Source organism: Anopheles maculipalpis, chromosome 3RL, assembly GCF_943734695.1.
Source record: "Anopheles maculipalpis chromosome 3RL, idAnoMacuDA_375_x, whole genome shotgun sequence".
Lineage (NCBI taxonomy): Eukaryota > Metazoa > Arthropoda > Insecta > Diptera > Culicidae > Anopheles > Anopheles maculipalpis.
The window spans coordinates 72,162,064-72,184,610 of NC_064872.1; the positions used below are offsets into that span (position 1 = coordinate 72,162,064).

General features: G+C 40.2%; 2 protein-coding genes across 3 annotated transcripts in view; both read left to right on the top strand.

The window, feature by feature from the left end:
- Positions 1-22,547, top strand: part of LOC126563376 (flexible cuticle protein 12-like) — a 281,105-nt gene that overhangs the window by 191,777 nt on the left and 66,781 nt on the right. The window lies entirely within an intron of this gene.
- On the top strand, positions 9,770-15,904 carry LOC126561540 (uncharacterized). Its single transcript, XM_050217754.1, is given in 13 exon segments — positions 9,770-9,863; positions 9,938-10,017; positions 10,124-10,568; positions 10,652-10,799; positions 12,738-12,882; positions 12,959-13,100; positions 13,196-13,314; positions 13,392-13,569; positions 13,682-13,942; positions 14,038-14,075; positions 14,271-14,696; positions 14,820-15,404; positions 15,493-15,904. Coding segments are annotated over 13 exon segments (3,036 nt in total). The 5' UTR covers positions 9,770-9,806.

Genomic DNA, 22,547 nt, shown 5'->3' on the forward strand with positions numbered 1-22,547 from the left:
GTGATGAAGAATGATAAAACAAGCGATGCTTCGAAAGCGTTAAGAAAAAAACCCCTCAGCCCAGGACAAACGAGGACGAAAGCATTGTAGGAAGGAATCTTACATTCCATCACATCATTAAACTGAACTGGTTAGAAGAGAAAAATGGGCAAAGCAACCAAATCTACGACGACTGCGGTGAGGACTAAATTTACGCCGTACACCAACACTTTCTTAAGGGGGCAAAACTTAAGGCTTAGCAATATCAAAGAAGAACTTGATATCGCTAAAGGGGGAACTAACATTACGTGTACAAACGATAAACGAAAGGAATTCAAAGTTTTAAAACAGCTTGCAATAAGCAAAAAGTCATGCTGCAAACAAACAAACAAAAATTCGCGAGAAAAACACAATTTATTTTACAATGCCTCTAGTTGTGCAATGATTATGAACGGAATACAGTTGGGGAGAAACGCACAGTTCGTAAATCCCTATTTTAAAAGGCATAACCTTAATATAGATGACTGATTCAGGTTCGTTTGAGCCGTATCTACACTCGAATCGGGGTGTGAAAAAGAAAATCGACCATTGAATTGCCTTCTGGTCGTCGTATGCTAAATTGGATTGCAAAACATTCTACGGCAAAATGAGAAGAGTGAAGGAGTATTTTATAACAAAACAAAAAGAATCAAGTGCAACCAGTTTGAAAAAAAAATGCCAAAACTTTCGGAAAACTGATTTGTTAACTGATGCTCTTACATGTTTCGGCTACATTATGGAACGGACATGAAGTCAAACTAAGACAAACTATAGCAGGAAGGACAAAACAGAGTAATACACGATACTATACAAAAAAAAGAGAGAGATAGAAAAAACAAAGGGAAGAAGATATATGGAGTGACAAACAAATTGCAAACCTTTTAGGCCTTTTAGATTGTGAATTTTCTGCTAGTGAGCTGATGCAACCTCGAAAACGGAAACGAATACGTTTAATTAATTAGAAAGCTTTTATTTTTCTTCTTGTTTTGTGAACTTTGTTTCGTTTAAAAAAAACGTGGTACGGTGTACTAGAAATTGTGACAATGAGAAATTCGTTAAGATGGAATATCGTTATCAAAAAAAAAACGAAAAACAATTCCGAAAAAACGATACCGAAAAGCACATTCACAAAAACAAAAAAACAAACAAAGCAAAAAAGGAAAAAATGGAAGGAAACACAAGATGATGTAAATTGGGTACAATCATGGAAAAAAAATCGTTTCTTACTCAGCCATCGATACCGAAATGCTGCAGCAAAACCATCGCAAAAGCGTGCGTGAACGAGGTGAATCATCAGATCGAAGCTCCCCCTCGTTGTAGACGGACCTCTTTAGCAACTCCCCACCCCCTCCAGGTGTTCCTCCCTTTTCCGCTAAAATTCACCCATTTTGGCAAACATTTTCAGGAAGCAACGTTTAGGCAAATAAAGAGTAGAGAAATTTATTAAATACGAAAACAAAAGCACAAACACTTTCGGCCTATGTGTTCAAAAAACAAAACCGCAGAATAAAACTGTTTAGGACGGCTTGTACCAAAGCAAGCAGATAACAAAATTTTTAATGCAAAATTTAACAAAATTATTATGGAAAAAAAACGAGAGAAAACGAGAGCGCGAGAAAGAGAGAAATTACAAAATTATAGTAGGTGAAAGTATATTTAAATTTGTGGAATGCAAAGAGTAAATATAATGCGAAAAAGAGATAAGGAAAGGAGTAGCCTTGGAAAACCAAACGAGCGCATTTGAGGAGAAACGAAGAGAAAAGCGAAAAGTGCCTTCCACTTCCTTTTACGAAGCGTGTGTAAAACAAAGAAAACAAAAAAAAAACAACCAACAAAAAATTAAACAAAACCACAAAACTGAAACGAGTGGCTGGTATAGTTGTTAGTTTTATAGTGAAACACACAAAAGAAAAACGTTACAAAACTTTTGGCAAAAGGATAAATCTATGTATTCGAAATTAAGTCAGATGTATTCGTGTGTTCTTTTCTTTTTTGTTGGTTGTTCAGTACATTATGGGTACGAGGATGAGATCCCGAGATTCGTCAGCGAGAAAGAGAACAAAAAAACACAAAATCCAAAATTCTATGCTCTGTAGGAAACGATATTCGTCACAACAGAGAAAGTTTGCTTCAGTAACCGTTCAAACCAAAATTTTAAATGCAGGAAGAAAAAGGCAAAGATAAATGATTAAGTCGAAATTTTCTTTTATTTGAAAAGGAATCCAAAACAAGGCATAAAACGTGTAATTTAAGTGCAGCATCAATTGAGCAGGGAGACTAAAGCATTTACCAAGAGCTCTGTACAAATTTTAACTGCATTGGAGCAGAGAAAGTGAGATGCATACAAAAACTACCCCCCGATGCACTTTATGTTTCTGCAAACCCTTTTCAAAAATTCAAAAATCCAATGCACCCACACACACACACACCATGAGCTTACTAATTCAGTGAAAGTTTCAGACAGAAAGCGGACTTGTAAAGTAAATCCCCAACCCAACCGAATACATTACCGAAGCACTAACGGAAGCACTAAAACAGCAGTGCACATTAAGTTGACATTTTAACCGTATTGAGTCTTGAACGTGCAACAAGCCCATTCTCAGTGCGTTTTCCTAACCTTGAGAAGATCGCGCATCGGTGTATGTTTATGTGTGTGGTATACGAAAAATAAAAACCAAAAATTATCGCATAGGTAAAACTACAATCATCACTAAGCAGAGATCTACAGCGTCAAACAGTACACGAATACACGTAAAACCTAATGCAAACTCCACTGTAAAACAATAGCCAATAGATTACGCGTTATGTGTGACCCGAATGATCTCAATATACAAACATCATCATCATCAGCTGTTAAGGAGCATCTCAACTCCCAACTTCTAGTTGATTCGTTTTTATTTTGTGCTATTCCTGTGTCAATATGGCTGCCCCCTGTATCGAAAATCGAAAACGAATCCCAATAGCCCCACTTCTGAAATAGACAACAACCATACGGCAAATTCACAAAAAAAAGCAAAAAGCTCGCAAAACAATATTAGCTAAAGTCATAAATGTATGTGTAAAATGGACTAGAAATACTTAATGCAGCAGAGAAGATGTACAAGTGAACAAGGAAAACTCAGATGCAAAACATAACACAAACCTTACTGGTAGCTATTAAGACAACAAAACAAAGGTGAACGATGGAAAGTGTATACGGACACCAAAAAAAAAAAAAGCACTACAAACAACTGCGATCTAACCCGTCACAGTGTAGCATCTTGTCCAGCGTCCGATCCGATCGGTGGATGGTGGTAAATGAGACCGTTTTCTAGGTGTAGAAGCAGAGCATAGAATGTGAAATGCTAGCGAAAGAGGGTCTTTATTTGTCTTTTGATTTCTCCTTTTTTGCACAGTTATTTATTCCGTAACTTTTCCAACTATCCCACTGGCTATGAACTAGCTATTAAACAGAAAAGAAAGTAGTAACAAACCCATCAACAAACGAGCTGTCCTGAAAGCCGAAACAAATAGTAACGCGCTACAAAACCGTAGTAGGATAATTATTCTATGGTTTAGGTTAATTTAAACGAATTACCAATTACTACACTACAATAGACAACACGCGGCACGATTCGTTCGCAAAACGTGCAATCGATAGTAAAAGAAAAATAATATAATTTTAAAAACCCAGCAAACAAACACTTGCTCCCAACCGGGTCCTACGGTTCGTATGCCGACTGCTATTATTGCCTATCATCCTATCTATTTTTCTTACTCCTAATCAATGTACAAAGGTAGTCTAACATGGTGGTAAAAAGCGTGCAAACTCTCATCCTGGTAAATAGTTTTAATAGTATGATTTTGCTATATTTTATATTCTTTTAGCACACTACTTTTTTCCAATGGTGACTGTCCTCTTAACGTACAGCTCCAACCGTCAACAGTCTTACCGGGTAGGGGGAATGGGAACCTAGTTTTCTGGACAGGACAAACATTTTTATCTGTAGCAAAAAAACAAAGTTTATTTATTACACCGAGCTAACTTTGCGTTAGTAACATAATGCTAGCGTAACGAGCGTTAGACAGTAAATGGCAAATGTATACCGATATAGCTAATAAACCACATTGTGAATGGAAATAGAAGCAAACAAAGAAATGGATGGATTAGAATTTACAAAACTACAGCTGCAACCGATAACAATTTAACCAATAAGGGAGGGCAGGGAAGGAGTAAACCAATGTTAGACGTTAGCACTTGCTACACGGTCTGCTAACATTCGGAAACCTTTCGGTAAAAAATGGCCCTCTACTTCCGTGTGCTGTGGTGGCAAAGTTTAAAATACTGGAGTTAATTTATGTGTCTGTTGAATTTTATTTTCTATTGCCTAAGTTATTGTGTATTTTTTATCGAACTAACTTTTAAGCGCACATTTTTATTGCCTGAAAGCAGCATTCAGAGTAACGTGAGAGATAGAAGCTATCAGTAAAGATGATAAGGAGATGTATGATGTAAAGAGAAGGAAGGAAAAAACTGATGTAAGAAGGTGGAATCGACGACCCTGTTTACTCGGGCGGGTAGTGTACTATTTTTACCATGCAAAAACATTTACCTTACTGTGCTGGAATGGTTTTCGTTTTATCATTTCATTTTTTTAGTAAAAACGAATGAATGGTGAAACGGTTCATCCTATCGAAAGGGCGAACAGGTTATGCAGCTAGTGCAAAATCAACTAATCGATCACTAAGTACGTACGATGCAACCACAACACACACACACACACAAAACCCACAATCAAATAAACCATAAACATCTCATTAGCAAAAACAAAAGAAATGAAAACACACCCATAGCAGGAAGAACAGTACGATACGCTGGCAGAATCACAACAGAAACAAACAAACAAACAAACAAACAAGCAGTTTATCATAATCATTAGTTGGCTATTTGTCACAGTGTACCAATTTATTCGATATAAAATATAGTTTAAAAAATACAACTAATCATCGAACATTTGTTTTGCTTTGAGTTCTACTGAGAAATATGAGTTTTATCACCTATGTCTGTAAAGTAAAGAGATATTTTTGAAACAATCTGCTTTCCATGGCAGTTCCACGAAAGAAAAAAAGAATCTTTTTAGGGACGCCATCGCTCGTTACAAGCTGCTTAGGTGGTACTCGGCTTTTGCTTGGTTTAACCAACTACAAGGTCAAACCGGCCTTGAAATGGTTTACTAGACAGTCCACACTACGGAAGAACGGGCCGAATTTTTATCCTGATATTGCCGTGTGAATACAAGCTGCCGCTGTCGCCTCTAAAATCGGGCCGCTACCTCGACTTTGGTGGACTTTGGCAAACGAGATTAGTTCTTCTTCTTCTTGGCTTAACGACCTTCCAGGTTACACCGGCCTTCGAAGGGTTCACTATACTTCCCGATTACCACGTTGTTGGATATTCAGTCCTCGCTATAGGGGAATGGTCCGGATGGGATTTGAACCCCGGTCGTGCCGTGTTTAGATCGTTGTCGAATCGCCACCGGGCCGCCGAGATTATTATTGATGTTGATTTTAATTGGCCAAACTCTTTTGCTGCTTAAATTCACTATTTTATGATTTGTTTAAATTTGTCTTCTTTAATTTACAATTATTTCCCTGTTATCGAAAATAAATTAAACTGTAAAATGCAAACGTGCGAATCATCACGAGAACACCACCTCTGTGTTTTCCTTCCATCACGCTGTCAAACGTTTGTTTATAAAGGCCTCAAGCCCAAGTAGCATTTTGCGAGCAAAACAACTCCCAATTAAAAGCTTTGCAGCTATTTTTGAGTTAAATTATTATTTTGTCGCAATGTTTCATATGCTCTTCTTATAAAACTGTTTAAAGAATGAATTCTTCATTGGTTTTCTAATGGTTTTGGGACCGTTCACTGGCGGCTATTACGGGCGGCCACTATCACCACTCGGCCAGGCGGCTCCTTCACCAGCTGTCATTCAGTACTGTCGGAATTCGGTACTTGGGCACATCCTGACTTTCTCCATTTTATTTGCCAACGAAAAAATATCGCGAGCGGTACGATTTGTGCAAGATTTCGCTGCATTGTTCGAAACCCACGGTATTTCTGGCCGCGAAGCAAAAAAAAAAAAAAACATCCCCCACATCCATCATCAGTGTGCACCAGGTACACAATACAATTTCTTACGAGTGCAATTGGTCTGCCACCAGGTTCTTTTCAGCAGGGATAGCAAATCGAAAGGTGCACCAGTGTGTGACTCACACTAGTGTGAAAAAAACACGACAAATGTTCGCTCTGGTGCCGTGAAGCTTGATGTCACTAGCGGTGAACGTCCCAGCCGAAAAGGTGGTCCACAGAAGCTCCAAGCCATAAGAAAATTTGGCCCTCCCAGTGTTGGGTGCGGTGTGCAAGTTAATCGGGTTTTGCTCTTGTTGTTTTCACCGAAGTGTGCAAATTTTGCTGATGCATTGAAACGTACGTAAGTGTGTGTGTGCCCCGCTAGAAGAAGGATTGTGATAAAGCTATACAAACGTGCTCCTTTTCCGACTCGCCTTGCGCTTTCCGGGGACTGGCCAAACACGTATCGATTGTGCCACGGTGGTGCGACTACCGCGATATGATACGGCACACGACAACGGTATCGGAAAGAATTTACTGCACGGAAGAGTTGCTGCTGATGTTGTTCTTGTTCCTAAAATACCTTTACATCGATTGCCTCGCGGGCAATCTCCCAGTCAAATGGGGATCGATTTTTGGTGTGAGTCTTCTCGCGTTACACACAGGAACCAAGGTCAACAAGGTTCGGTAGGAAAATCGAACTCGAGTAAACCGGAATCATCGTCTTCGTATGGCCGTGTACGCGCTTTCATCGGCACGAAAAAAAGTGACTTTTTGAGCTATGCTACCAGACATTCTCGTGAGAATGTGTGTATTTGCGTATGGTAAAAAAAGCGCCCACGCACAAAGGGACTACTAACCTATTCGTGTATTGGCCCCCGGTGTTGCACACCACACATGCACGCACATGTGCGCTAGCCGTTGTGACCATCGCGTGAAGCAACAGGGACAGCCAAACGGCTATTGAATTCTCTGATATGCTAAAATTACAACGCGGCCACGCGGATCGGTTGATTGCCTACGTCTTGCGGCTGCACACATAAATCGTAAGCGGACGGCGCGAGTGTTTTTCTTTTCTTAATCACACCCATCACTTGTCTATTTTCTATTTTCTAGTACGGCAACCTACAACTACATTCCCACCCGTGTGTCGTTTCTCTTATCACCTCGCTTCATAGTGTTTGAGCGTCTGCCATTGTGCTTGTGCGTGTGTATTTTGTACGTGTGCAATTTGCTATCGGTCACTGAAATAGTGACATTTTTCATGTGTGAAAAAGGAACTTATCGAGGATTGCCAGTAGCAGAAGTTTACCGGAAAAATAGGAGCATTCTTATCGGAAAAATCGAATAAGCCTAACGGTAATGCTGAAAAGACCCCGAGCCTGCTAGACGATAAGGTGTTTGGTAACAACGGTTGCTACACCAGCATCACCTAGTAAACAAGAGCAAAGCCAACCGGGAGTGAATTGTGTGCGACGAGGACACAATCATCCATCAGCAGTACTTACAGGTTGTGTGTGTGTGTGTGTGTACTTACTGGAACACAAAGGGCGAAAAAAATGCTTAGAAATATTCACAATCATCAGCAAACGCTTTTGGACGGGTGTCCATTTGTGATGGGTAAATGCTCATTTTTCTCGGTGTCGGGTTAATCTTGACTGCGAGGCATTCCGGAGTATACTCCGGTTTTCATTCGTCTGAATCGGTGTGGATTCATTAATCCACTCCGGAGCGCCCACTACTAGTCTCCATATCATCTCTGAAAAGCAAAACGCATCCGTAACTTAGCTCGCCTACATTCGCAATATCTGTGATCCTCGGTAAGGTTAGAAGTGCGAAGCACTCCCCAAAACACACATATTTAATCTTCTACACGAAATTCCAGCATTTCTTATTGCCGGTTGAAGCTCGTTCTTCTACATCTCCCTTTGTGTCTGGATCGTTCTGGTTGCTTGATTCACCTAACAACAGGGTAACATGCGTGAAACCGCCTACTAGGCTACCCTAGTAGGTTCTGCGACCGAATATCAAGTAATGGCAAGACGACTTCGATGCATTTTATCGGTTCAGCTAACGTTTGCATGGGGCGGTGAGGCGAAAACGGTGTCGATCTTCAAACGGCAGGGCCCGGAGTTCAAATCCTATTCGGACTGTTCCCCCGGTAGTGAGGATTTGACTATCCAACTACGTTGTATTCGCAAGTCTCGTAAGCTATTAGATGCCCGGCATGACCTACAAGGTCGTCCTGTCGTAACATAAAATTCCGATACACACTTTTCTAGTAAACGGATCTTATTCTGCCATATGTAAAAAAATGCTACCTATTAAGTATTCCTATCGTTTCTTATCAGCAATTGTCACCGAAAGACCTTCAAACAAGAGCGAGAGACATCCATCACCGCGTAATTTCGCACACTACTCAACGGTCCTGCTTTTTGTCGCATATTTTGTCACAAGTGGTTTTGTTGTCGGCGATTGATAAAAATATGAATCGACACACAAACACACAGCGAGCACATTCCTCCTTGACGTCAGCGCCGTAAGCCGCGACCGTAAGCTGTAAAGGAAATCACTCTCATTCAGAATTTCGCAAGCAAAAGATCGGACCCACGGGATGAGGGATGAGTTCGCACCTCCTCGGTTACGTTATCTCACATTGACAGGTTGTGTGTCAAGCGAGATGATTCAAGCAACGTTTACATTCTTGATCCTCCTAATTGCAGAAGAAAAAAGCATTAAACTGATCCGTCCGCAGTACGGAATGGGGCTAGTCGCTTGCCAGAAAATATTGACTACACTACCGAGTATAAAACCGAACTAGCTATTTATCATGGCACTATAAACACCAGCAAACGGTAGAGCCGTATCGATGTTCCCCGAGAGGGAACTAATTAATTTGCTTGTACCCTCGACTAATCGAGGATTGTTGGACGGAACGTAAACTGGGCAAAAATGAATCATGTGGCGCAGAGAGATGTGTGTTCAAAATAAAAGATATGTGCCGATTTTCCGTCAGTTCCCCAAATTCACAAGCGATCGAACAGGAACCAGATTGTTATGTTTGAGGGGTTTAATAAATTGTTTAAATTTTAAATACTTTACCAGAAGTACACATCTAATTCGTATCAATTCTTCTTTCATTACAGTGCTGTGTTAGCAACGAATGTTCGTAGGACAGAAGGAGGAACCTTCATCTGTAGCATGTTTTCAAACTACAGTGGATACTGAACACGCGTTAGAGATTTGTAGCACATCCATCACTAACACTTCTGCTCGCCCACTCTGGAACCAAACCTTTTACACCTCAAGCAAAACGAAACCACCAAAACCAGTGAAAAACGCTTTATTGCAGTAGAGAGAGAGAGAGAAAGAGAGAGAGAGAGGGAGAAGGAGAGGATCGATTCTATTATCAGTGTAATCAAATCATCGGGTATGCAAAAATAGTTGTACACATCAGGTACACGTGATTGGGGTAATCGTTTCTGAGGAAAAGTTCTTTGCAAAAGCTCCTCCCGTTCCAAGCGGGTGCGGGAATATCGCTCCTCACTGTTGTTGCCCATCGTCACGCAAAAGGACTACGGCTTACCGAAGCTGAATCGTGCGTTGCAGTCGCACACGGTCGATTGCCCTCAGCTCCGTTCTACATCCCGTCAAAATACGCTTCAAACGAGGCATCATGTATTGGGACTCGCTCAGTACGCAGTCCGATGTTGACGCATTGCTTAGCAAAGAGGTAATGTGGCCCGTTTGGCGGAGTATATGTTCAACGCGTTTTACTGATATTGTTCTCTGTTCATTCTTCCACAGGGTTTAACCCTCGAAGAGGTCCTGGATTATGAAAACGTTCTACAAGAATGTAAAAGTCAGAATCCCAAACTGTTACAATAGTAAGTGTCCTCATCTGGATGTAGGATTTTTTTTTTTTTTTTTTTGTGTCTTCACTTTCACCGTTACTTATGTACACAAACACTCATACGTTCCCCGTCGTTGCAGCTTAAACCGCACCGAGATATTCGATGCACTGATCGATCTCATCATACAGGAACCGCCCGCTGATATCGATGACAATATACGCTTCCTGCATTCCAACATGGCGTGCGAAATACTTACCAGTGATGTGCCGTCCTTCAAAACGCATCTCGTCGAGAATCAGAACTTTCTGAACAAGCTGTACAGCTTCCTGGTGAAAGAGCCCCCGCTCAATCCGCTGCTGACCTCGTTCTTCTGCAAAACGTTCGGCATGCTGATCACGAAGCAGAACGAGCAGGACTACTTTTCCTACAAATCCGTGTGCCTGCAAGTATTAGAGTTTATCAAATCGAAGAAAGGTTTCCTGTCGACGATTTTGAAGCACTTCGGGAACCAGGTCATCAGCGATCTGCTGCTTTCGCACATCACCGATATCGAGGATGCGGAGCTAAAGTCTGAACTGCTGGAGGTAAGCACTGTCTGTTTTGTGGCGGATTGGTTGTTTAGTATTTGTTTTCTCACGATTATTTCCGCGCTCCCTAACGATTCCAGTGGTTGAACGAGCAGAAGCTGGTGTCTGAAATAATCGACCTGCTGAAACAGCAAGGCCAGGTGCAGAAGCATTACAACGCATCTCAGTTTCTGATCGAGCTCATCAAGATTAGCCGGTGTAAGCGACAGAACGAGCAGCAGGATAAAGGTAGGTCGGGTGGACAATCTATACCGTGATATGAGGTGTCAAAAAGAATGCAACCATCATCCGGTTTATTTCGATTGCGTTTCGTGTGTCCGATTTTGTTTCTGATTTTTTCATCCTAGTTGTGAGTTAGGCGGTCCTCTTAGGGATCATCCATTTTATAGACTTTTTTTTTTAAACCACCACTACATTAGATCATCCAATATGTATCTCATCGGTTAAGAGTTATGTTCAACGTTGAGACGTTCAGAATCACTTCAAGCAAGCTTGTCATCCCTTTTGGCAATGTTGTTTTGTGGCAGTTATTTGTTGCGTACGTTTGTTAAAACACAATTGCATTCTCTTTAAATACCACTGTTTCTCATTTTTCTTCTTCTTACTGTCTTCCACCCTTCCATCTCTGGTTGTTGAAATTGTTGGGCTTTTATTTCTGAAAATGTTCCAAATGTCTAAAACACATCAACCCGACTAAACAAATTATAAAAAAAAATAATCCTGATGTATTACAATTGAAATTTAACACCAATAACAACTATATCTATATCGAATCGAATTACGTTCTTTCATCGGTAACACTATCAGAAGGGACGTACCGACTGCAAAGTACTTGTAAGCGGATAGACAATCTGAAATCTAAAATTTTCCCAAACGAACTGAACAATATTTTCAACTTCAACCTAAGCAGTACCATTCCGTCGATTCTGGGCAAGATTTCATCTCGCTTTCAAGGTAATATAACTAAATCAAAAAACACACCCAAACACACTCACTCGTTTCACAGGTTCCGTTCCGTTTTTCTTACCCTTAATCGATCAGATTCATCGCATTTGTTTTGCTCTTCTTTCACACAATTATATTGCTCTATTTAACACATAACCTACAGACGCTCTCATACGTCTTTTTTTCTGCGTGTATCGTAAGTTCTTTGCGGTTTCACTTCCCTTTTGTGTTACCTCATCCTTGCACATCTGTATGGTAGCAATAGCTCTGGTCGGAACTTTTTAGTTTCATGTTTTATGGGCAGGCTTAGAAAAGAAATTAGAATAGATTCGAAAGTATGTATTTTGTTGGTTTCAATTTTCTCGAAAATACTTTTAATCGGGGTAGGTAACACACGGAAAAGAGCCATTAAAGCTTGCCTCGAAAATTGAAACAAATCACATCGTCGTAGCAATTATGCCCATGTGCAGTAAACAAATGTTGCATTTGATTGAACACATGCCAGATTAGGTCCAGTTTAATCATTTTTTGTTTTTACCTCATACCCTATATTTTGATATCTGAAATATGTTTTGATAGCGAAGTCGCACATACTTGAAATTAATAGAATGCCTAGAACAACTTATTTTACAACTTTTAGAGCAAAAAAAAATTTGTTAATTGATTTTAAATATTTTTCGATGTTTTTCGATGGATACCCCTTACATCTACGACCGCCTTCACGGGTAGGCTCTACGTTTTGTTTGGCAATTTTTCTTTTTGTAAAGCTTGTATCTACCGATCTACTCGTCCAATTTGCTTAAAATTTACAAGAGAGGGTAGGCTATTACATCTTTAGAGGTGAAATATAAGTAAAAGAAGAATCTAAATGTAACTGGTTACGCAACAATCTCATCAAGTAGATCAAAAGATACAAAATTTACAATCCGAAAAATTGCTAGTCCCCATACAAAATGTTTGTCCTACCCGTGTAGTTGATAATTAATAGGTTAATAGAATGTGGGAAATCGGGATTAAAAATGTTTAACAAAAGTGGACAAACACAGTGTTGTTAATTGTAAGCTGTATTGTGTCTCGTGTCACTCGTGTGGGTGAACTTAGCCGTTTTTTAAGTTAGCGGGTTTTTAAGAAATGTATCCTCACATTGAATGTTAGCAGCTAACTAAAGCCAGCCCATAGACAAATAACTGTTTTTTTTTTTGTTTTTTTTTTCTATTGTAGTTACATCAGACCCGATTCTAGATACGCTGGAAAGTGAAATTACAACGAAACAATTGCTTGACATCATCCTGGAAGAAAATGGCGAAGAAAGTGCTATTGTTGCAGGAATTCAAATAATCTTAAGACTGCTAGATAATGCGATAATGTGAGTATGATAAGATGAACGTGTCTAAGCACGAAAGCCACCTTATTTATACCTATTTTATAAATTGGTTCTCCAGACAAGAACCTGTTTCAGATACAGCACTGCAGATTGTTATCGATGCTGAGAAAGAGCACCACGACATGGTCGTAACGCGCTTGGTTAGCGTTATCAAACTGCGCATTCCCGAGTTTGTTGAGATCCTAAAGAATCCTCCTGCGGTAAGTGGATGTGATTTTTTTTCTTTTTTCTGCACTATCAGATTCATACTTCGCACTAATGTTTTCTTCCCTCTTGTCGGCTTCTTTAATTTTAGAAACCTGACATAATTACCACCTTCGGTACACTGTCGCCACCACTGGGTAACGTGAGACTTCAGATTTGTAATTTATTTACAGTATTAATAGAAACCGAGGATAAAGTAGTGATCAAAGCGTAAGTGTACAAATCGGCAGGCCGGAGTTCTTTCCGATTGGTTGATGGTAGTTTTTAATGTTGCTTTTTCCTTGCAGAATTTGTGAAACCGACTATTATAACACCTTGCTCAACCTTTTCAAGCAATACCCTTGGAACAATTTCCTCCACAGCCGTGCTAAAGTGTGCATCAACTATGCGATCGGTTCGTTCGATCAGAGCGAAGGTGGTGCGGATGGAGAAAACCGACTGCTTATCTCTAGTTTACAGCAATACGTAAGTTACGGATGCACACTAGTACAATCGTTACCGATTTTACGGATACTAATAAATTTTCTTTTTTAATTTTTGATTTGTATTTTTTGCCTGTTGCTCTTGGTATAAACAGATAATCACCGATTGTAAATTGGTACCGAAACTGGTAGAGTTGTTTCGTGAAGATTCTCCGATTATGACTATCCGGCTTGGCTATATGGGCCATTTGTACGAAATGCTCGACGCATTGTTGACCACAATGAAGCTCTCGAGTGAAATCCGTGCCTTAATAAAGTCGACACTTACGATGTCGGAACAAAGTTATCTAAAAACGATGATCGAGGGAGATGATAGTGCGCTTGCGAAAACGCTTGCCACGCAGAAAAGATTTCTGGTACGAAACGAAAATGGTTTTTATGTTTTTAGAAATTTCGTTTAAGAAAACCTTACTAATAATGTTTTTTTCTTCTTTACATTGCACCCATTCAGGCTGATCAGGATCCATATGGTATATGTTCGAAGTAAGTGTAACAGCATATCTCAGTGTGATATACAAATTGGATGGGCTCGATGTTCTATCCGATTCTCATAAATCGATTTCGGTCGAGTTTCCTTTACGTTACGTTTACGAATTTAAAACTATCCGTTTTATGTTTGAACTGGACTGAAAAGACCTGTATTTTTTTCACATCTGTCCCTTTCTTCTTTACTTTTACTTACAGTGATAGAGGGCGTTTCGATTGCGGTATGGTGGTCCTCCAACCTCCAACCATGACCACCAACGATGAATCAAAGTTCGGTATCGATCTAGGCAAGATAATGGATAGTTTTAACTTCGAATTCAACGTGGAGGATGCGCGACTCATTGCGTCCAACTTGGATCGATGGGACGATTTCCGTTCCTCCGACGGTCCATCCCCATTCGACCGTTACGAATCACTGGAGGATAGAAGAGATGCATGTGCTCGAATCAGCCGTGATACATTGACGGAGAATACAAACGATCCGTTGGGTATGTATATGTTAGGCATTGAGCTGGAAAGGCCGGAGGGTGACAACGATGATGATCCATTTGCACCGGTACCGTCAACGGCCAACGGTCAGGATGCAAATCTTGCCAAAGACATGCTAATGGGTGATGAGTTCCTGTGAGTATTTTAGTTTCTTTGTGCATTTTCACTCGTTAGTCTGATTGAATCTCTCTCCCTCTCTCTCTCTCTCTCTCTCTCTCTCTCTCTCTCTCTCTCTCTCTCTCTCTCATCCACACACAGTGCCCATATATCGGATATGGGCTTTGCTTCCATTGCATCGGCCCGGTTGGTCGACAGCGAAAGTAACAGTGATACCCCGCTGACCGGTGGTATGAACCACAATCTTCTGAAATTTCTGCAAGCTGTAAACGAAGCGGGTCCATCCTCGACGGCCATGCTGGAGGATAACTTTGCCGATTTCGGATCGGTGCTTGGTGTCGGTGACGGCGCTAGTGCCGCACACGGCACCAGTACACCTGAATCGGCAGTAACCGGCCATCCTTCCACCACTACAGCGTTAGCAACATCCAGCAGCGATACTACAGCGATCGATGTGGCGGCACCTTCGTTCGATTCCGTGAATCCATTGTTTGATTTCGAAAATGCGGACATATTTAATGCCAATTCGATACCCCCTACCGTTGTGGAGCAATCGGGCCATGTTGGTAGCCTGGGATTGGAAACGGTATCATCCGATAGCAAGTCAGAGGATAAGCAATCGGAACCGAAAGAGACAACGGATGTGGACGCAAAATCATCGCCTGACCGAAGTGCTGAAAAGCTGCCATCTGTTGCTGAACTTAGCGATAATGCAAATGAAGCTAGGTAAGCAATTTGTGCTTTAATTTATCCTTCATTGCTGCCAGCACAACTTGTATCGAATTAATATTGCTTTTACTTTTCTTTCCATCAGCAATGCAACATTGAGCGATCAACTCTTGGATAGTGAGCAGACCATTAGTGTAGAGCAGCCTGATATTGCGCCCGAAGTAACAGCAAATAATGAGAATATCTCCTCCATCGTAAAACCAGATACGTCGTCTTCTACGGAAGATGAATCAAGCAAAGCTGCAAAAGACAGTACAGCAGCAGATCGTTCCACCGTCATCGAGAAACCGGAAGCTAACGATAATGGCAATGAAATCGAAACCAACAGCATTGTAAATAATAATACTAGCCCAACAGAGGACTCTAGAAGCAGCTCGATCACCGCAACGTCGGAAACAATTGAAAAAGAAGCTGTAACCTCCGTTGAAACGAGCACGTCCTCTGACAAATGCTCCGTTGCCGTTGCGAGCGATACAAGCGGTTCGCCGGATAATTGAGGGTGTCCGCAAGCCTGCCGTTGTTGTTGCCATCAAACAGCGACGCGCCAAATGTGCCCCAGAGCGACACAACAACAACGCCAATTAAAAACACAGCACACGGATTCGACACAGCCAAAGCAGCGTCATCGACGCCGCCGTCAAAGACGGCGACAAGTACCGCATACATCCAACACAAACGGTTCTACTACTACCACCACGACCACTACTACCGTTCACTGCTAATCCTCACACGCGCACACAAACAATTCAGCTGCAACCGGTAAGAGCTTATTTTGCGTTAATCACAACCAAGCGTGTGTATTAGAAACGATTTAATTGACGTACTGTTGCTGTCACAAAGCGAATTTGTCTGCATTATTGTATTATGGCTATTGCGGACATTAAAGAAAAAAAAAACGATAATCAGATCACACTTTTTTACTACACACATACAGATCTCGGATCAAATTATGTTGCTTTTACAGAACACACAAGAACAAGATTCAAACAAAACGATGGCGAACGGCGCCTTGATACAAGTACTTTGTAATTCAACATTGGGTTTTCTTTCTTTTTTTACATGAAAAACGAAACACAACTGTCTTGTCGTGTTGGAAATTACGTTGCGTTCATTTCCACTTCTCATGCCTTAAGTAAATGTGATCCAAGCGTAACCGTAGAGAGCGAGAGCCGAAGCTCTGTTACCTCAAGTTAAAACTACAATATCGCCTACAATTACATATTCGTTCCGTAGAGTGTTCCACAGTAAAAATACACACATTAGCCTATCCTCCCCCTCCCTCTCTCCCCGCCTCTCTATCTATCTATCTATCTCTCCGATACACTATGATGCCCGAAATTACTTGCCATAATTCTTGCCACCAGCATCATCGAGATGATCGAGGAGGAGGTTCCTTCATATCAAGTGATAATATACTGCACTAATAAACATATGTAGACACAGCAATTTGATATGATAATAACAGCTCATATGCGCTCATATATGCTCGTTTCTTTCTCTCTGGACTCTGGACGAACGGCGATAAAGCAAACAAATAAAAAAAAAATAACCACTGATCGTGTGTTTCATTCGAAACTCGAGCAATAATTAGTTCAAAGTAACCGGAACAAAACACAAAAACAAAAAGTGAGCTTAGCAAATTGCGTTTCGTAAAATTTTGATTGAAATTAGGACGAAAAAAAAAAGAAATGAGCCAGTTACTGGTGCACTTCGAAACGTGTCTGTCTGTGGGTTGAAATAGAGTTTTACGGGATAGTTTTCTGCAAAACAAAGACTATGTGTTTGTTTAAGCGTGTGTAGCAGCATCATGTTAAAAAGCTGTATACAGACATACACACACATACACACACACACGCACGAAACTAAACGGAATACGGATCTTATTTTAACCGCTATTTCCGGCAGGCACTCATCCCCGATTTCCAAGGGTACACAATTAAGTATGGCAGGGGAGTTGTAGTGACACGTTTAGCATAAATAGTTATCAAATTGTGCTGTGAAACTATAGTAAAACTTGCTTCTTAACGAGATGCGCGCATGCGATATGTACTGGACTGGTAATGATGATATGAAATAGGTAAAGATCCCTCGACAACAACAAAAAAAAAAAAAAGTTCTAATATCTGTGTGCAAAATCCTTCCCGCAAGTAATTGCTCCAAAGTCTGGTACATTGCAAGGAAAACATTATTTTAAACCTTTTTGTGAAAATGAAAGAGTTTGGCACAACTGCATACAAGGGCGTTTTGTTGATTCGTGATGGGTTTGAACTAGGGACAACGCTCATTATTACCCTGCATTTGCGGGGTTTATTCTGGTTGAGTTTAAACGGTTCTTTTGGGAAAAGAATGGGAGAAAAATTAGCGTGTGTGTGTGTTAGAGAGTTAGTGATGGGAATTCCGAAGTGGATTAATGTCGGACTAATGCGTATAAAAACCGGAATGTACTCCGGAGAATACTGCACAGTACTGCACTCCGGGGTAATGCGTAGTGTACCCTGGAGTAATCCGAAGTAATCCAGAGTTAAATCTGAATTAATCCGAAGTAAACTCCGGTATACATCCGGTAAAAATGAGGATTTACCCATCACTTGTGAGAGTGTATGATGCAAAAACCAAAACTAAACACTATTGATGTCATATCAAGCAGAAAACAAGCAACGGTAGTTACTTGAGATATAAACATATTAAGTAAAAGTAATTAGGGGGAAAATGCAACAAGAATAACTGTAGCATAGCTTGAGGCGCCGCGCGTGCGTTTCTGTGTGTATATTTATAGATAAAACCTGCATTAGTCCTCGCTTATTGAGGGGACAGGGAAAAGTTATAGCAATGGGTCAAAATCCGATGGTTCTCAAACATGCTTTGTTATTTTTTTTTATACACATAAACCAGATTATTGTGCAACTTTAGCAATCATAAGAGCAGGTGGTAAATTAGGAAGAGGAAGTTAGACCGGACACTAGAAAAATATCCACTGCACTGCGTTAGTCGAATGTCACAATATGCACAGAGCAATGGCAGAATGGTTCCAGCTTAATAGCACGTGACAGCTAATTGTGACTTGCGTTCCGATCATGTTGTATGATCGATCGATCCCACACACCGTCGTGGTGTTACAGTAAGCGACAATAATAAGTTCTCAACTGTAGCGTGTTGTTGGCACCGGTTTCTGTGGCAGACACGCAAATGTTACATTTCGATTTAAACTTCTTTGTTAACCGCTAGTACTGTCTGTTAAGTTTGTACTACTTTTCTTATGTCTTGCAGCATTCAAATGATCGATCGAGCTCTAAATCAAATCGAAGACCAATCATTCAATCAATTTTAAATGTCTGTGTATGTGCGTGTGTCTTGTTTGCTCGGCTAATTTGAATCGTTCAAACCACGAAGCGCTTTATGCTGTCACTAGCGTGTACAGCAGAGCACCGGCAACGGTGATCGGATTAACTGAAGGCTGCGACGAACTCCCTCTCCGGATAGCCACCGTGTGCACTGGGAATATGGGAACCACACATACACACATACACATTATACGTATCAAAACACAAGCACCGACTGTTTTGTCGATTTGTAATGTGTGCGATTAAATTGAATCGGTTTAACCCGCCGCTTATCTTGCGCCCGCTAAAGAAGAGTGGATGAAAAGGGGGGAGGAGAAGGAGGAGGAAAACCAACACCGTGGTACGTCTTTCATTCTTGGTAACTAAAAGGAAATTGTGAACAAATTACCTATATATAAATATCGAAAACCTATAACGAAATGAACTAATTCGTCCATCATATTACTTCACAAAAGCTAACTTTGTAGTGTCACCAACACCCCCTTGCGAGAACTGTAAGTTCTGTTTGGCGAAAAACGAAAAACGCTTTTGATTGTAAGATGATTTCGTGTCGTGTCACATAGAAAACAATGCATACAAATACATAATTTTACTATCACGACATGAAAAATGCGAGCGCGCGCGCGCTCCTCCACGGGTGTGTCGACGATATGAGTTTTTGCCGTAAGCACGTGTAGTATTCTAGTGTGTTCATATTTTTTAAACAAAAAAAATTTGTTTTTTCAAACCAAGTGCCCCGAATGAAAATAAAAGAAAACAACCATGGTAGCTACTATCAATTATGGAAAAGAAAGTAAAAAAACCCAGATCGTTCGAAGTGCTCTAAGGCACTGGCGCGTCCGGTACACACACACACACACACGCATAAGTTAATAATAATGGTAATATAAAGTTGGAAATACTTGGCCTCCTGTCTGTGAGAAAAGTAAATGAACAAGGAAAAATACATATATACACTTATACAGATATATTATATAAAAAAATGAATTAATGATATTTACATTAAAGAAACAAAAAAAAAACTAATGGGTCTTCCGAGGGAACATCATTTCACACAACACAAAAAGTCTGTGTCTTTTAAGCAAGGTAAAGCAAGCAAATGTTAGGGACGAGAGCACAAGAGCCGATTAGGGCAGCTCGCTCGCTTTGGCAAATGGGAGAACTGCTGTGAAAAATCGCGCGCATTGATCGTTTATAGTCAATACATAATCCCTTCAATTCTTGTATAGTTGTAATACGTGTAATGAAAACTATAGGCGTGTTGTACATCTCTTCTCCTCATTCTCGCTCTGTGTATGTGTGTATGTACTGTGTAGACATGTTGAGGCGCGCGGGGTGAGGTCGCAAGGATAAGCGGACAAAAGAAATTCTCATTCCTGCACGACGGCATTTGGTTTATGAGCGCGCACAATTGCTGACACGAAGGACCAAACCCATAAATCCTGCGTATCCCCTTGTAAAACAAAAGGAAGCGAATAGCTACTAGACACACTTACGCGTTAACAAAGAAAACAGGGGAAAAATCATCGTGGGGTCTCGGTCTGTAATAATACGAATAGTATTACTGCTCCTTTAGCTACTACTACTGCTACTGATGATTCTACTCTACAAGTTCAGCTCGTTTTTATTTGTTCGTTATTTTTCTATAAGACAAAACACTAAACATTCTCGAACAAAACGTACAAAAAACTTTTTGTGGACACATTCACCTATACATTCACACTTACATCCTCGCTACACGGAGAGACATTCGAAAAGGCTATAGCAACACTAAACATTGACACTACTTACATTCTTTAGTATTCATGCGAGCTGAGAAAGAGGCAGTTAACTGAAACAAAAAAAAAAAACAAACAAAAAAAAACAACTAAAAAAGTCTACAAAAATGCCAATGAAAATGCCACAAGTTATATGCTTTCGATGGTTCTTTGTCGGTTGTTCCTATTAAAGAAAAAAAACCAGCACAATGAGTGTGTGCAAATGCAAAACTTGTACACCATTTCTTCAAGACGCATAATCAGACTGCAACAATAAAATCTATTAAAAAGGAAAATGGCGCCTCACACGAATCCAATGCAATAATTGTTGTGTGCTACTAAAAATCTTCAATCTCTGTGCCAGTACTGCAAAACAAGAGGGGAAAAAACCATATTTGCTATAACTTTGCTGAAAATTGTACATATATTGCATGTGTATCGTGTTATGAACAAAAATCCCCGTTACCGGTTGGTCGTTTTTTTTAAACCGTTTACTTTTTGTGCAACGAAATGCATTTCTGTCTCAAGGCACACACACCCTCAGTACTACTCGTGAGTACGCAGAAATAAATTGCTCAAACCCTGTGCAATTTTGTCTCGATTCTCATTATCGCAGGTACCGCGCTTTAGTGTAATATGAGTACATAAAAAGATGTTTTGCAAGTGGTTTTCAATGTGGTAAATAGTGTTTAAGAAATGATGTAAAGTGTGCTTTAAAAATGAAGAGACTACGGCGAAAAGCGAAACGAAAAAGAGTAATAAAAGAGCTTTGATATGCGTGTGTGTGTTTTTGGGGGAAGAAAAAAACAAATCGACGAGCCAAGGAAAACCAAACCAACCCGTGCTAAATGAAGCCTTATCGAACCAAACCTAAAAGATTACTCCATTGTTAGGAAAATCATTTTGCGTTTTTTGCCGGACCACGTGGATACATAATGTAAAGCAATTTCCTTTTCGATAATTGGTTCTGCAGAAAAAAAGAAAAAATACCCACACACACATACACCATCCCCGGTGTAAGGAAATTGTTAGCCAAGAAGACGTTGGCCAGCAGAAGCAAAAACTGCAAAGAAGTTTTGTTAGCGCACAACGCATATTACACATACATATATATATATACTGTGAAACACACTAACTAATTCATACATTTGCACGCGAGTGAGTGAAACGTATCGGGGATGGGAAAAAGAGAAGAAAAAAACGCATACATTAAACATAACTATAAATATAAAAGGAAAACTAGTAAGTTAGCAAACGAAGAGAAGCAATATTTGCAATCTAAACAATGAATGAGATAAAAATAACAAAACAAAACAAGAAAAAAATGGATCCGTAAGCAAACAGGAAGATAGGAAGATAAAAAAAGAAAACAAATAACGTATGAATAGACTAATGAGAAAAAAGAAGTACACATAACAGGTGAAAATAAATAATATAACATACACACCATTTTACACTCAACAAAGCAAAACAGCAAACTGAAACCAACCAAGAGACAATGATTGATGGTAGATAACAGAAAAAAAGGATAACTAAAATAGTGAAATGAAAAGACAATGAAAACAATAGATCTGATGATGATGCCGCACAGACACACATACAATCTGGGGGTTGTTGTTCGGTTCAATTTCCTAGTTTTGATCCAACGTTTCGAAATATATTGTACACGCACGCACGCCTATCTAGATGCCCCCTATCAGGAAGACGACGACATAATCATAATCACTGCTCATCCGATGCGGTTTGTTGTTTTCCTCCCCGGTGCCTGTTTAGCCAAAAGAAGGGTTTAGCGAAGAATCAAGAAGAAAGGATAGCCAACTGTGGTAATAATGGTATATGGTGCCTCTTGTTGTATAGATGGCTCCCGGGGTCGTAGGGAGAGTGTTTATTCTTTCTTGTTTTTGTTTGTTTGATTTTTTAAGAATAATAAACAGCATTTGTGGTAACAAAAAAATATGGGATCTTTGAGTGTAAGAGTCTGCGTAAATCTGTGTGTATGTGCGAGCGAACGAGCGCAAAGTAGTAGTAATTTTAGTAGACAA